Source organism: Pinus tabuliformis, chromosome Q (genome assembly GCF_031772625.1).
Source record: "Pinus tabuliformis cultivar Carrire ecotype Pingquan chromosome Q, CPIR1, whole genome shotgun sequence".
Taxonomy (NCBI): domain Eukaryota; kingdom Viridiplantae; phylum Streptophyta; class Pinopsida; order Pinales; family Pinaceae; genus Pinus; species Pinus tabuliformis.
In genome coordinates, this window is record NC_142296.1 from 919,778,078 (window position 1) to 919,795,426 (window position 17,349).

General features: G+C 37.9%; 1 protein-coding gene across 2 annotated transcripts in view; it reads left to right on the forward strand.

The window, feature by feature from the left end:
- LOC149222464 (uncharacterized) overlaps positions 1 to 16,526 on the forward strand; it is a 94,315-nt gene extending 77,789 nt beyond the window's left edge. Inside the window, exon 4 of one of the 2 annotated variants that reach the window (XM_089385453.1) lies at positions 11,996 to 16,526. In XM_089385453.1, the coding sequence (XP_089241579.1) occupies positions 11,996 to 16,236 (4,241 nt within the window). In that variant the 3' untranslated portion in view covers positions 16,237 to 16,526. The remainder of the gene's footprint in view (positions 1 to 11,995) is intronic. The other variant, XM_089385454.1, reaches the window with a different exon arrangement.
- Positions 16,527 to 17,349: the final 823 nt, after the last annotated feature.

Below are 17,349 nucleotides of genomic sequence, written 5' to 3' on the forward strand. Positions count from 1 at the left end.
AAACATAACTAAATAATGATGATAATGTCCTAATATAAATCACAAGAAAATGCCAAGGATTAAAGAGAAATCAAGTTAAATAAATACTCTAATTGTCTGCCCTAGATTTCCCAATAGGTACTTCTACCTTCTATCCCCATACACTGCCTTTATTTGTTCCTTGGCTTGATCCATGGCCTCATAAACAAAACCCATGGAAAGTTTATCATTACCCACCATATGCAAAAATCTTACAAGAAGCTTATTAAATAACACAATCTCTTGTGCTTTTGACCAATTTTTTTTTGTCAAACACTTGGTCAACCATTTGTTTCTCTTCAGCGTTTTTGCTCCATTGAAATTCATTCTATTCATCACAAGAAAACATCTTCCTTAAGTTGGATTTTTGTTGAACAAGGGATTGCAACGAAAGAAAGTTTGTTGCAAATCGTGTAATGGCTAATCGATCAAGCTCTTTGCCTCCAGTGTGCTTTCTCATAAGGGTCAAAACCCATGAGTGGTTGTAGAAGTTGTTGAAATTACGAAGTTCTATGTTGTAACAATTACTTGATCCAATAACTTATTTAATCTGCAATATTAGTTAAGCAATTGTAGATAGAACAAAAACCATATACGCAATAGAAGACAACCAATAACTCAATAAGACACAGTGAGTTTAGGTGCGATAACTAGGGCAAAACCCACAAGGGAAAAACCCAACTAGATTCTTCTTTTATTAGAAATCAAATGTTCAGAAAAGACACAATACAATTAGAGAATGAAGAAGTTTACCCAAATCTGAAGAAGATCTCTGATAGCAGTAGATGATACAAATACTGAATTACTTTGGCTCACCAAGTTTTGCTCTTACTCTTCAAGATTCTCTCTCCCTCTCTCAATTTTTCTCTAGTCTCTCTTGTCCTCTCTTTCTTAAGTTTGTACTCTCTTTTCACAATGCACAAGTAGTAGAGAGGATGAGGTGCACAACTATATAAGAAGAGCAAGGAGGTCGAATTCATGGAGTAACTCCCATGCTTTGAGGATAAGTTGCATATGCCAAAATATGAGTGTAACTTATGCCATAAAGGAGGTACGCTTGCCTTAGTAACTCATGCCATCAAGAGGGAACACACATGCCTTAGTGAGTTGTGCCATAAAGAAGAAGAACACACGCCTTAGTAATTCGAGCCATTAAGGAGAAGTGTAACATATGCATTAAAGAGGTGTAAGAGGAATCTTTTTATGGCGAGTCATTAAAGTGTGTAAGAGTGTAAGAGGTGCGTAAGAGCATTAAAGAGAGAGAGGAATGAATCCATTAAGAGAGAGAGAGAGTAATGTATCATTGAATGAAAGAATTCGATTTGCTCTCAAGGAGAGAGATCTGAAGTGGCATGATTGAGTGCCAAGTAGGAGAGATGACATGTAATTCCTCTTTAGATAATATTATAGTATCATAAGTGCAATAATAATAATATTAATAATATTGATGATTAAATTAAAAATTAAACAATTTAGATTGATTAAGGATAAGTTAAGTGATTTTCCATCATCTATACATGATTAACAATTGAAGCAAGGTGACTTACTAATTTTGGAAAGTCATGGTTGCAATGATAGACATGACTTTCTATTTTTAGAAAGTCACTCTAGAATAGTCAAAAATGAAATTTTATTCAAGGAAATTCATCCCTTAGCTGCGAATTTTCAACAAATGTACCTAGTTTGGAATTTGCTTCACCCACACACTTCTTCACCCACCCAATTTTGCAAATATCCTCAAGCATGAGGTTCAAACAATGGGCTGCACATGGAGACCCCCAAATGGTGGGGTGCTTTTCCTCTAACATCTTTCCAATTGCAATATAGTTGGAGGCATTATCTAGTGATTAATTGTACAACATTGTCAACACCTATTTCTATAACTACTTATCAAAAAGAAGAAATAGTAATTGTGCATCCTTCCCCTAATTAGATGCATCAATAGATTTGAGAAACATGGTACCTTTTGGACAAGCAATTAAGAAATTTAATATGGTGCGAGATTTTCCATCAGACATTACTGTGCACCCTATTTTGGTCCATGATTGCTTGAACTCTATAAAATACTCTTGTATTCTTTGGACCTCATTTTGTAAAAGTGGTCTCATGAAAGCTAGGGCCTTTGAAGCCTGGTCCACATAGAGCTATAACATCAATCATAGGATGATAAACTCTAACAGAGGGAAATTAGAGGAATCTTCAAAATTGGGCATACAATCTTCACAATTAGGACCACTAAGAGCAACATCATCCTTCTGACTTTTGCTTATATCTTTTTTAAGTCTCTTGTTTTTCCTTTTTTGCGTGGTAGGCTTCAATTAGACTTAACATATCTGTTTTAAGATCATTAGAAACTTTTTACAAGGTTTTACTTGCCCTCTCCAACGTGCTATGTGTTTTTTAATTTTATGGATCCCCCACCCTTAACTTTCTTCCCACAATAGTTGCATATTTTTATCCCATTCATTTAAGTCGCAGTGAACCCATGTTGGATTATTCTTTTTTTTGGGGGGTCACGACAACTTCTACAACAACAAATACAAATCTACATAGAAAACCATATGATTTTTAAATTATAGGGCAAAAAAACAATTTTTTAGAGAAAAATAAAAGAGAAATAAAAGCCACGAAATACCTTGAGAAGATCTGTAAATGTTGAAAAGAAAAGAAGCTCCAAGCAATAAAAAAATCAAATCTGTGATTCTGTAGCAACCCCTAGAAATCTGAAAATTACCCCTTCATTCAACTCTAAAATCTCCCTTACAAATTTGCCAATGAAATCCCTCAAAATAACCCTACAAAACAACAATTGTTTCAAAAAAATAGGAGGAGATAGTGGGTCATAACAACTTTTGCAAATAAAAATTATAACTCTGCATAAAAACTGTAGGGTTTTTAAATTTCTAAGGAAAAAACAACAAATTTTTAGAGAAAAATAGAACAAGAATGTATGCCATAAAATACCTTGACTTTCCCTAAATTTTCAGAGGAGAATAAGCTCCAAACAACATATAAATCAACATTGTAGCAACCCCCACAAAATCTAAAAAATGCCCCTTGAACCAACTTCAAAAACTACTCAACAATAGACAAATATATTTGGGGAAAAAATCCTTGAGGCAACTCCAAAATCTCCCTTAGTAATCAGCGCAACAGCTCTCCAAGACTCCAACCAACTCTTCAAAAAAATTTCCAATTCTCCTCTCAAAATTCAGCGCAAGAATTTCAAGAAGCTCAAATGAATAGTGTGAGTGAAAGAGAGGGGGTTCCACCCTGCAACTCTCACAAGGTCGTTTAACCTCGGTCAACACATTCATATGGGATGCACTGTGCCGAGACCTCAGCAACAAGCAATGAGCGGTAAAGCAGGTTCTACCCTCAGGGTTACTCGGCACTAGGTCTCTTGCCCACTTTTCAATTGTGGTTGGCCGAGTATATCGGCCTCGCCCTTCTATTGAACATAACCATTGCAGGTGGTCGCTGACAACTAAATCTTGTACTTATGACATGGTTCCGCTGTGCGTGGTTTCACCAACACTTGTGTGGTGTTGGCCTGCCAACATTTACATAGTCTTCGGCTTTGTCACCCGCCAATGCTGACGACATACCATGTGTTATAGAACTAGAATTCTTGGGTAGGTTCTATAAATAGGGGGATGACCTCCCCCCTCCGAGTTCAACAACTTACAATCTTAACGCAAGCTCATCTTGGCCGTGGTCAATGGCTTGAGGTCTCAGTCTCCGATTCAAAGAAAGTAACCAAAACAAAAACCTCTGGATTATGCATTCATTTACATGTTATCGAGTGCATCAATACAACCATATCACATAAGTCATTCTTCATAAGTGTATCAGTAAGCAACACATACGACAACCTATGAATTTACAGGACATCATTCCATCACAGCCATATTAGCGAGCTTCACAGCTTAGGAAATCATTTGTATTTGTAAACATAGAGTATTGCATCATTCCCATATGACAAGAATCAACATAGTCCACAAGACAATATACACAAGTAAATTGCACTTATCTGTGTGTTTAAAGATGGTTGGCTACTGAATGAGGGACTTCAACTCTCCACCCAACCGTAGGCCAACTACACTGCAATTCTTTCTTGCAGCTGACCACCTTGAGTTAGATCCAAAGTTTAAGGGGATGCGTATCTAGGGACAATCACACCCAAGGCTTAATTCAGGCAACCAGGAGGAGAATTCCATTGTCTAGGTAGCTTCACAGCCTCAAGGCAAGCACCACAATGACTCACTTGCTCTATGGTTAAAAATACAGGGATTCACCCAAGATTCAAATGAGTTCTACCTTAGTTCTAGGGGATGGAATCACTGCTTTTGGAGGTTTAACAAATGCCTCTCACAGCAAGAACCATAGGGTTACGCAGTCCACTGTTTGATTGGTTTCAAAGCCCCAAGGCAAGCACCACAACGAACTGAATTGCATTGTCTTAGTGGTTTGATAGCCAGGCAACCAACACTAGTTGGTTTCACAACCCCAAGGAAAGCACCACAGCGACCTAGTTGTCCATTGAGCTACTCATTAACTAATCGGGCTTAAACACATTGTCTTGTGGCCTCAACACCGTTACAGGAAACAAATTCCCAATCCACAGAACACTGATTCAATTTATGCCATCTTGGTTCCTTTTGGCTTCCATGCCAGTATCTTCGAACAACGCTCCTCTCTAGTGTCTTTACCCGAAACTTCCTTGCTCCTCATTTCTTGGCACTCTTGTGCTCTTTGCATACCCTTGACTACCACTTCTCCACAAAACACTGAGAAATTGAAGTCTCTCGTTTGTCCACATTTCACGAGGAGGGGGCAATATGGTGTTGTCCTCTACTCAGATTGCCCACTCCAACGTCATTGCTTGTTAGTGCTAGCCAGTTCGTCATTAGGTGGATAGTTATGAAAAGTAAAGGATGTCGGTATGGGCCTGCTCTTGACATGCCATAGGGAAATCAAACAACACACAATAGTCACTGCCACGCAACAACCCATCACCGACTTTCCCTCTCAGAACTTTGGATCCATATGCCCCTCCCTTTAGGCTAGTTATCAATTGATTTTCACATAGATATATGCGTTCATCTATAATTCACATAATTGGGTTTTACATAAATGGTGTGTTATCGAAAAAGGCCTGTTACAATCTAATCGATCCATACTCTTAGGACCCCAATGAGTCAACTTAGACACCACTATGAAACATGTATTTAAATTCCCCAACTACTAGAAACTTTTAAGTAGAGATAAATGAAAACTTGCCTCTGTAAGCTAAGTGGATCTTCAATGCACATTTATGTTGCAATTTTTCCATCTATAATAGAAATTGGACGCAATTTCCTCTTAAGCAAGGAGTAAATGATGTGAATACGACATAGGGTTAAGTACTCATCATGTTGTAAATATGAGTTTCTTCATTAGTGGTACAAATTTGCATAGAATTTTTTCCATCTATAACAAAACTAGAGAAAACATCCTCTTAAGTGAGGAATAAATGATGAGGGCTATGGGGTTAAGACTAATCATGTATTACAAATATTAGTTCTAATTACTCGTTTGCACCTTGCAGTATTACATCTTTCTTGTGCTACATTTTGAGTGGAGCTTATCATATAGTGTTATGTAACTACTATCTAGATGTCACTTGCTTAGACTCTAAAGAGAGGCATGTCCCTACAAAAAGGAATTAAGATGCGACTGTTGTAGTCGGATTTGAACACTGAAATTTATCCTTTTCTAAATTTTCGATATATTCTTAATTTTCATCGAATGTCGATTGTGTATGCGTGATTTTGCAAATTTTGTGTTGAATTGCGTAAAGAAAACAAAGGCAATGTGACAAGCCTCAAGTTGAAACTTGGTGTTATGTTTCATTTAAAAAAAAATATTGTTTCGAAACAAAGTAATGCAATCCTGACATCGGATGACGACTCTCAATTCATACAATTTAGAATCATCAGTCTAATATGATTGATCGGTTAAATTTTTTTTAATCCAACAATAGGTGTTCCCATCGCATTTGCAAAAGCGGGGAAGTTAGTGCACACTGCTTGATCTAATGTGATTGAACAGTTGGTATTTGTCTGATCCAACGATCATAAGTCACGTCAAATCGAAACTTGCGCGACAATTAAAGGCACCCTTGCAATCTGATGTGATCCAACGATTAGCGATGTTTTGATCCAACAATTGTTATGCCATATCGGATGACAACATAGAGGGAAATTAACGAGCCTCTTGCGATATGATATGATCTAACAACTAAGCTGCGATCACTATTATTGGAACCAAAATGGCATCGGTGGAATGCACTGGTTCAACTGGTTTGGGGGTCAAACTAGTTTGTTTTGAGGTTTGGAATTGGGAATGGCCGGTTTGGTTCTGAACCAGTCGATTTTGTCATGGAATCGATTTTTCATTGAACCAATTGGTTTTGTACCAAACCCACTGGTTCCATACAATTTGACCACACACAATCTTTAAAAAAACAAGAATTTTTGAGTGGGGCAACCTAATATTCAAGCCGATGGCCCTCGTATTGCTATGCAATTCATGGTTCCTTTATTTTTCATTTTCATCCTTTTACTTAAATTTTTACTATTACCATGAAATGACTTAGGATGCTTGAGAGTACCTCAGTAGATGGGTACTGAAACCTTGCTATTCTTCAAACAATAAATCCCTGTTGCCAGAACAATCAACCAAGAGAAAAAATAGGATCGAAAGGCTTCTCCGCTCCCTCAGATAGATAATTCCCTGTGCCAAAACAAGTAGGAAAATAAAAAGAGGAGTGACTAGGTAGGGTGGGATGACCTCCACTGAAACTTGTCCAAGAGAGAACGAGGTCTTAACCCTCAGAGCCTTAGGCTCAATCAAACAAAGATGAAATAATCCAATCCAAATCATGCCTTAAATGCTTCTAAGCTTCTTGTATTTACAGATTTCTATGAGGGGTTTTCTCTTTAATTAATTGAGTGATGTTCACACGAAGCCCCAACTTTGGGGTTTTTTTGCCCCAGTTGCCCCAAAGCTGACCCAACCTTGGGTATTTTGGGGTTTTCCCCTTTATCGAGGACTGTAGCCTACGAGGATCAATATGCTACTTTGTCCCTTGGGCTAATCAATTCCTCGGGGACATCAAATTACCCTTCCCCTTCTTTGCTTGCCCAACAAGGCCAAAGGTCTCCTCATCTCCACCTTTGTGTTGTCCACTAGTTATGGCTTCCTCCCAAATCTTCTTTTGGGTGAAATCATCCCACAATCTGGCCCAATCAGGAAGTTTATCTTTGGCTAGGATACCTATCACAAATGTAGCCCATTGCTTGGTACACCCTTTCAGTGCTACTTTAACAAGATCCACCTCATCCGCCTCTTCTCCAATAGCGGAAAGTTCATCATGAACTTGTTGAATCCTTGTGAAGTACGAGGCTACAGTCTCAGATTTGTTCATCCTGATCCTATCTAGCTTCTCCCTTAGCACAATCTTTCTATTCTGGTTGTCACATTGGTACAACTTAGTCAAGGCCAACCACATTTGATAGGTTGAATCTTTCTTTGTTAAGGGATTATGCGATCCTTCAAACAATCCAAAATGATGCTCTTGGCTCTTATATCTTTCAACTTATGTTCATTTTCTTAGATAACATACCGATGAACTTGAATGACTTGGCTTGCAATTTCCCACAAACCATTTTCCATTAAGGCAAGGATGATTTTCTCTTTCCATGCATTGAAGTTTACAAGCCCCTCTTGTTTAAATATGTAACTAGGTTCGGTCTTCATAATAATAGATGTAATCATGATTTCATGTATTCAATGAAAAGAGATTTTTTTTATTATTATTGTGAGTCTTGAGGCATGGGTTTCATGCGCAAGAGAATTTATTTTTATAGGTCAAAGCACCGAGTGCTTCTAGGTTTGTCATAAAGTCATTGAGTCATTGTGATGTATGAATGACCCATTTGGGCATGTTACATATTGTAAGAAAACTTATTTGAGTCAAATTAGAGTCAAAAGATCCTCCAAGACCATGTCAAACATGCAAGCATCAAGTTGGTCTCATGGAGCAACAAGTTGGCCTATAAGGATGTGTCAAGAAGCCTATATATAGAGCCATTGACTTCATTTGAAGGGGACTCACTGAAGCACAAGAAAGTTCGATCAAGATCGAAGGAAGAGCGAATTAATTTCAGGTCTATTTTGGCTAATTCTATTCACACATGCGAGGATATTAGGACTCCCACTACTGCAGGAAGACCGAATAATTCAGTCACCAAAGAAGTCCAAACTTGGGTAGAAAAGGAGTCATCTTGAAGGCCGAATTGCGAAAGAAGTTTCTCACCAAGCAAAGAAGAAAGGACATTTCTTCCATAATCTTGCTCACACGTGTGGCCTAGGGTTTTTGCTGCAGGCATGTAGCAAGAGGTCGAAAAAAAAAAGAGCCTAAAATAGAGGTGCAGAAGTCAGTTTGACTAACATTGACTTGGAGAAGAAGAATAGATGTTCAAGGAAGCATTGTGACTTGGTCTTGGAGATATTCTTAGGTCAAGGGTCTTGGTCTTGGAATTCGTCAATTGAAGATTCTATAAGAAGAAGAATTCTGTGGGTTTTTCTCTCAAGATTGGAGAGGTTTTGGCCCTGGTTGATCGCTTATATCTTGTGTCCTTTGTCTCATTGTTCTTTATGGTTTGATAGTTGTTTGATGAAGAAGAACACATAATAATAATTAAGTTGAAGAAGAATCTAACTAAGAAAAGTAAAAAGTCTTCACAAACAATTATCATTAATAGAGAAATTTTCTACATCTCACTGCCCTAGGTTTCTCAACACCACCAACTTGTTTTCATATCTTAGACTTGATGATGCCATATTAGCAGATCGACTTTAGCCACAACACCCTCGCTGCAAGGTAAAAAAAATTGCTGCTGTAAAATAATTTTCTTCCATAAAACCCTTGTGATATTTGTTCTCCCACAAAGTTTTATTGCTCCAATACCATGTTAATTTTTCTCATACTAGATCTGATTTATTTCACTTCATTACAAAATCCCCATAAAATATTTATCTCAAATATTTCTGAATTTGCCAAAAAATAAATACACTGGTATAATAACTTAAAAAATGTAGCAAAAATAGAATGAAGAGGTCAATCACATTGCAACAGTAAATTTAGACCCATAGAGAATACATAGAAAAATAGAGTTGTTGGGCACTTGGAAGCTCTGCTCCACTGGGAAAATTGGCCTCAAATAATTCGGCTTTTGGAAATCGAACCACTTGAAGCAAATCAGTCTCCCTTTCTCCTTGTCTCGTATGGTCCTTGTGTACTTGAGAAATCGACCTCTATAGGTAATTTGGCCTCCTCCAAAATTCGGCCCTCTTTTTCAACAACTCGACCTCCCTCTTTTTAGAACTCAATCACCTTGAATATCTCCTCAAATTCCTTGCTACACTTCTCCTCACTTCACTTCAGTCTAGTTGAGCCTCTTGCTCTAGTGAAATTGCTTCCTCCACTTGTGTGTCTTCACCTCTCCCTTAGGCTTATTTTATAATTTCATTGAGCCAAACTCCCTAACCTTAATCTCGTAAATGATCAAATCTAAGCCTCACTTGAGATCAGTTGTTGAGATTATATCTAAGTCACTTAAATAATTTTGCTATTTATCCTTGGAACGTTGGCCTAATAGTCCACAATAATTGATTAGATTAATTATTGTACTTTTCTTAAGTTAACCTTAGGAAAGATATCATAATATCACTTACTCTACCAAGCAAACATCTAAAGAGACAATCAAATATATTCTACATGCTAAGATACCAAGCCTATGTAGAAGACCTTCCGAAGCTGCAAAAACTTCAACAAATATTAGTGATAACAAGATGGAAGAAGGTGAGGAAATAAAAAGACATCTTGATATGCAGAAGATGAAACTTTAGGAACTTGCTAATGAAAACAAGACATTGAATATCATTAACTTTGGGCTTGTACATACAACTAAGAGAAATTGTTAATCGCTTGCAAAAATGGAATTTCTTTAATGGGTGAAGGCCTCTCTTTAGAAGAATGAGACCTCATGTATTTGGCAAAGACATCTCTCGAGGTGTTGCAATTACAAATGACACCTAGATGAGAGTTTACATTTTATTAGATGGCAAAATCCATGAAAAGCAAATTTCATTAAAGACAAAACATACAACGAGACAAAAACTACTATGTCAAAACTTATATTTATATTGCATGATGAGCAATTGCCAATGTTGCATGATCCTTCGCCCCCCCAAGGATCCAAAACTAGAACTATGTCCCGTATGGATCCTTGGGCGATCCTCCAGTGGAACTGCTGATCCGAAAATGAGATCCGCGGTTCTGCCATTTTGAGGCGATTCCTAGAAATCCAGAACCACGCGAGCTCAATCTACGGTTCTGGATTCCCGATCCGCGAATCCGAAAAAGGATCCATCGCAGATCCATGAAGGTTCGAGAATGGATCTGCGCGGATCGCTAGCAGATCCAGAGGGAGATGGATGGTTCCGTGGGGTTCTAATTTTTATTTTATTTTTTCTTGGATTGGGGCTTTCTGAACACTTCCAAGGTGCTCCCTTGATGCTCCTTAGATGCTCCCTCATGGCAATGTTAAATTCTTAAAGTAAAAGGATGAAAATGAAAGATAAATGAAAGACATTCTCCTTTAACTTTCATTTTCATCCTTTTACTTAAATTTTTAACATTACCATGAAATGATTCGGGATGTTTGAGAGTGGTTCCAACCTCATCAAACTTCATATGGAGAAAATAGAATTTCATATCCTATTCAAAACTTAGTAGACTTAACAGTTTACCAGAAATTCATGATCAACGAGATTGTGGCATTTCATTAGATTATATAATGTATGAGGGTATGTGATTGGCATTTAATCAAAAGCACCAAGCTCTATATGTGCTTGTGTACCATAGTGTTGGTGCTGTTAATTGTTGAACTCCTTTGTCATGGCCTTAGCAAAAAATTACTTTTCAATCAAGTCAAAATCATTGATCAAGCATGTGAAGCTTTTTCCACCATATTTTAAGGCTTGGATTAGGTAGTTTGATTAAAATTGGGCAATGTTGACTAATATCCTTACACAATAGAGGTAGAGGCAAAGGCGAGACGTGGAGAAGAATGTATATTTTAGATGGTTGATGCATATAGAAGGTTGACGCTCGAATAATTAATCATTAATTTACAATGGATGCCATATCTATCTTGATTTATGTACAAGTATGCATGTTTCCTTATCTTCTTCAATTAATTTGGTATTTTGGATGTTTTTATTGAATATAAATGCAAAAAAATAAAATATATATAATATATATAGTAGATGCTTCTGAAACCCTTTGCTTCCTAGATTTTTCGGATATGACGCTTCTGCATATCCACTTCCAAAAAACATCCCTGCTTGGTGCAACATTGGCAATTGACCCCATGGTGTTGATCATAGATCATGTCAATTATTTGATAAAGATCCGTGTTAGTAATATGCACTGTTGATAATATCGGCGATATTCGAAAATATCGCAATATTTTCGGCAAAACGATATATCGCCGAGAAAATATCGCGATATTTTCTTTTTTGAAAATATCGGCAAATATCGGAAAATATCGGCAAAATATCGCGATATTTTGAAAATATCGGCAAAATATTGGCTATATTTAAAAATCTGAAAAAATTATTTTTTATGCTTGCCGATATTTGCCGATATTTTGCCGATATTTTAGCCGATATTGCCGATAAGATATTTTCTGGACCCTCGCCGATACCAATATTTTCAACACTGGTAATATGTGTGTGTGAGGTAGCTGTATATGACCTGAATCTATTATTTGATTATTTGTTGATCAACTTGAAATGTTATACTCATATGTTTTCTAATGCATAAAATATCTTATAAATGGATTTTGTTTTTGGCCAATTTCAGCAGACAATTTGACTTCAACACCTAGTGAAGAAGCAATTCGAATGGCAAGTAAAGTGATATCAAATGCTAAGGACAAGCCCTATAAAAGTATTTTAAAGATGCCTGCATTAACATTGAATGAGGGAGAGAAATGTGTTTCGAGATTTATAACATGGAATGGCTTAGTGGGAGATCCTATTTCCATTGAGAAAGAACGTACTATGGTTAACCCTTGGACACCCGAGGAGAGGGGGGTTTTCCTAGAGAAGTTTGCTGCACTTGGTAAGAACTTTAGCAAAATTGCTTCTTTTTTGGAACACAAGACTACTGCAGACTGTGTTGAGTTTTTTTACAAAAATCAGAAGTCAGAAGATTTTATACAAATAAAGAAAATGCATAAACTGCACAATAAAAGAGATTATTTTTGTGGAAGTACTTACCTTGCCACCTCAGGAAATAATCAGCATAGAGAGTCAAATTCAGCTTCACTGGATGTATTAAATGCTGACAGTACTCAGGCAGTGGGTATCCGGCATACGTTGCAGAAGTATGGTGGAAGGCCATTAATGGGCATGCGCTTTGATCATGGAAGGTTTACTAGTCAATTTTTCATGGACACATCTAACAGAATAATAATTGATTCTGATTTGGACAGTGAGAGCACTGCTGCGGTGGATGTCTTGGCAGGGTTATGTGGTGCTTTTTCTTGTGAGCCAGTAGGTTCATGTGTCACTACCACTGGAGTCGATCGATCTGAAAGTCTTCAGGAGAAAGTTTTCTCCAGTCAACACAGGAAGAAAAATGCTGATACTGATCATACCTTAACATCTGAGGCTGTTGAAAATATTGAAATACAATATTCTTCTGAAGAAAATTGTGAGGAAATCAATTTGGATTGGACGGATGATGAAAAGGCTCTTTTTATTAGTGCTGTGACCATGTTTGGTAAGGATTTTAGAAGAATTTGCCATTATGTCCATTCTAAAACTGAAGTTCAGTGTAAGACATTCTTTAGCAAAGCTCGTAAACGACTTGGACTTGATGAGCTCATACCACATGAATCAAATATCTCAGCAAAAAGAAATCATGGAAGAAAGGACGATGAAACAGGGCTTGATAAGATCTGTGCATTATTGTGGGATACAGATACTTCTGCAAAGGTGGGTGAAATTCCATATTCAAATGCTTCCAGTGAAGCTGGGCCAAACAGCAAAGCTGGCATTGTCTTAAATGATTTCTGTGAGGGTCATCATAGGAGTGAAGTTGAGGATAATCAGAAGGTTTCTCTGAAAGAAGAAACTGAACTAAAAGAAAGTGCTAACCTCTTGCAAAATGCCACAGAGATGACTTCTGGGAAGGCTCTGGCTTCACCAGATGCACAACATTTTTGGTTTAACGGGTCATTGATGAACAGGAGGGAAGGCCTTCATATGTGTTCATTGGCAGACACACAGCAGAAAAAAGACAATCCAAAGGTCTTACATGCAGATGTCTTATGGCCTGACAAAAGCATAAAAAGTCAAGTCATAGTTGAGTCTTATGATAAAACCAGGGACTTTGTTGGTGATAGTGTTGAAGCAGAAGATCATAAACCTTCTGAGGCAGTTATCTCTTGTTCAGGGAAAAAATCATTTATCAATGATTTGGAAAGATGTCATGGTATGGTCAAAAGGGAAGTGTTTATTGATGGCGAAGCTGAATCCAGAAAATATGAAGAGGCGGGGTCATTGATGGAGCCAATATCTTCAAAAGAGGATATTAAATTGCCTGGCAACGAAATGAGGGATAAAAACCCAATTAATGTGACAAGTCAGGGTAACATGTCTGCAGGTACTCTAAAGTTGCTCACCTCAGAACCAAATGAAAACTCATTGGACCATTTCTCTTTATTGAATTCAGAGATTTTGAGTTCTGATACGTTGGTCAACCCTACAACTAATGGAAGCAGAGCAGCTTTGCATGCTTGTGATGATGTCTCAAGTAAAGAGAAATGCTTGATAGGTTCAAGGCTTACTGGCTTTGGGGACGATCCTTTTGGCATGAATGTTACGTCTGCCACAAGAAATAGTAAAAGCTTGGTAGGTGGTAAAAGTGCTGGTGCCTCCTCAACTAACAATGTAGCATGGAAAATGTATTTGGATGGTAAGGAATCGATCCGTTTCCCAGTCCATGGACAGGAAAATATGCCTGTTGGTACATCCGTTGTTTCTCAGTTCCAACAGAAGACGTCTGATTCATTTTCTTACATGCCTCAGCAAATGATTCATTGTATGAGACCTGAGGTAGTTTCTCAGCAAAATCAGCATATATCCTCTCTTGTTCTTTCCAAGGGCCACAACATGTTTCAGCAGAAGAGTGCATCATCGCTGGTGGTAAGGAAGCGTCACTTGGACAATCCTATGGTTCATCATTATGAAATAGAGGAAGAGTGTCATAAAATCCAGCAGCAAGGTTCTTCTGATTCTGAACTGCCATCTCAAAGGTTTCGAGGTCAGTTGCAGATGTTCAATCAAACAGGGGCTCATGGTCCAAATGTGAAAGTTTACCAGCAAGAAACACTTCCATTGGATTCTGAACAATCATCATCCTTGCGGTTTGGAGGTCAGCAGTTGCAGATGCTTAATCACATAGAGGTTCATCCCCATAGAAATGTAGATGCTTACAAGCAAGAAGCTCTTCAACAGAATGCCTCTGATTCGAAATTGTCATCCCAAATTCTTGCAGGTCAGCAGCTGCAGGTAGTCAGTCGGGAAGAAATTTGTAGGGAAAAAGAAATAGGTACTTACCAGCGAGCAGCATTGCAGCATTTGGCACAGGAACATTATAATTCACAAGTGAAAAGCTTTCAACAAAACCAGATTATTCAGCCAAATTCAGATCAACATATGATACAGAAGGTGCAGAATGCTAATGAAGAACATCGGAGCCTGGTTTCGCAGATACTTCAAATGTCAAATTCAGAACAGATTATGGAATTGTCAAATCAGACAAAGCAATCTTCTTTGATTCCAGAGCAGAAACAACATCTTCACCAATGGCAACAGGAATACAAGGCTCACAGTGACATTTGTGAAGATTATATGTTTCCAAAGAAAACAGAATGGCAGGTAGAGAGGAGTCACAAACAATTAAAATCCCAGCGATTTGAGAGTAATTTTAACCCCATCATGAAATCAATCTATAGTTCTCAGATACCATCTGTGCCTGGAGAGATTGAAGTCAAATCCTGCCCAACGCCTGTAGAACAGACACCCAGGAGAGGGGATGTAAAACTTTTTGGTCAGAACCTTCTGTCTCATCCATCAAATATATCCAAGCTCCCACCTTCAAAGAATGTTAATAGTGAGGCAATCGAATCTCAGCAAGGTAGTTGCAAAACATTTAGTATAGAAGAAAATGATGAGTGGTGCCTACCCATGGCAACGATGTCATCAGATAAGCAGCCACAAACATGTCACTCTTTTGTGCATTCTGAAGACATTGCTGCCTCAGCTGAAAATACGAAGTCTGGCAGGGTGCACGAAGCTGTTACAGATATTATTGAACATTTTGTACACGAGGCACAAGAATCTAAGCAAAATCTTGCTAAGGTTGGTGCAGGTTATTTAGGCCAGGATTTTGGTGGGCAAAATTTTCAGTCTTGGGAAGGTAGCGGGGGGCATAACCCTTGCATCAATTCAATGCCAGTTCAAACTGGTACCTTACCACTGCCACAGGATCTGACTTTACAATTCAAGGGAAATTCTTTGGTAGGTACCAGTGTAGAGCAACCTGTTAATGCGGGCATATGCAAAGAGATATCTTCAAATTCATCTGCAATACCATTGGTGCACGGTAGAGTAATACAGGATGTGCCCTATCCCATAAGAGATCCGTTAACTATCAGACACGCTGATTATCATCCTTCTGTACGTAGGGACTTGCGATGTAGCTCCTTTCCTTCTTTGGATTTGAAGCTTCCAGAATGTTCAATTGAATTTCAGAAAAGAAATGGCGTGCTTGATATGACAATGGCGTCTAGCAAACCTGGAAAGTGTGACACAGTGCAATCCATGTTTGCTTTCCCATCTCAGATCAGAAATATTTTCAATGATACAGGTTTTCAGATGGTTGAAGTAATGCCTGGAGGAACTGTTTCAGATCCAGTTAATGCTATTAACATGTTAGACTCTCCAGCAGAGCAAGCGCCTGTATCCGTGAAGTACCCTCAATTCACAAGAACTGGAGATCTAGAATCTGACAGAGGTGACCACAGTAGATAGCAAATCCTTGCTTGTAAATGTGAATCAGGCCAAATGGCCCATTGTATCATTTTGTATGTTGAAAACAAATCCGTCTGTAACGTGTATTTTCTGTCTATTTGTTCTAATTGAACTGAATAATATGTGCCTCAAGCAAGATAAGGCAATTTTGTCTTATTCAGAAGAAACTGGTCTGTTTCTTGTGATAAGGAATTTCAGCAGAGTGAAGAAGAGGCTACAGAACAACTTGCAAAATTTCGTGTAGAAGAAATACAAGTAAACAGAATGTTTAAAATTGGATTATAAACTCAGCTCTTGTTTTTGATTGTTGAAGTGGGCCCATGTGAAGGGTCTATAGCGTTTAGAATTAATTTAACATTTCATTCTGATTTCTGTTGTAGTGAATCACCCCCTACATATTGATTCCTTGTCTGCTTAAAAGAGAAAAAAATTATAGCTCTTGCACAACTGTTGGCTTTCTTACACTCTTACACGTCAGGAACTGGATGGGACTAGAAAACCCACGGAGGAAGTGGAGCACCTCAGAGGAGTTGGTCAGGTTACATTAGAGGAAAAATTAATTTGACAGGAAAATTCTATTCATTTTTACTTGAAAGTTGAGTTCAATTCAAGTTTCTGACGACATGAAAACAATTTCGAACATACAGTTTGCCCCTACACAAAAAGTGATTTCTGAAAGAGATTATTAATTAGCTATTATGATCCAAGTTTCCTACCTTTGGGAAGCTGATCCTGCCGCAACATACCGACGCAATAAGGCAGACCATGTGGCCAGACCACTTATGTAACACGGTAACACATACAGTTCTCCCCACCACCGAGCTCTCTTTTCTAGAAGTCACCTCTCTCTTCCAATCGAACCGCCTTTGTATCATTATTAATCTAATCTCAACTACTCTCGAGGAAGTTACATTGTTTCTAATTAATATGCAGTAATTTGTTGCTAAAGGAATCATTATTACCATAACGGTTTTGGTGATTTTCCTGCTATACACCATTCTTTTTTACTAAAACGTTCTTGGTGGTTTTCTAGCAATACACCATTCATGTCCATTGCTTTATGATATTAATTTTCTGGAACATTGATTGTTCATAAAATTTGGTTTTTAAGTC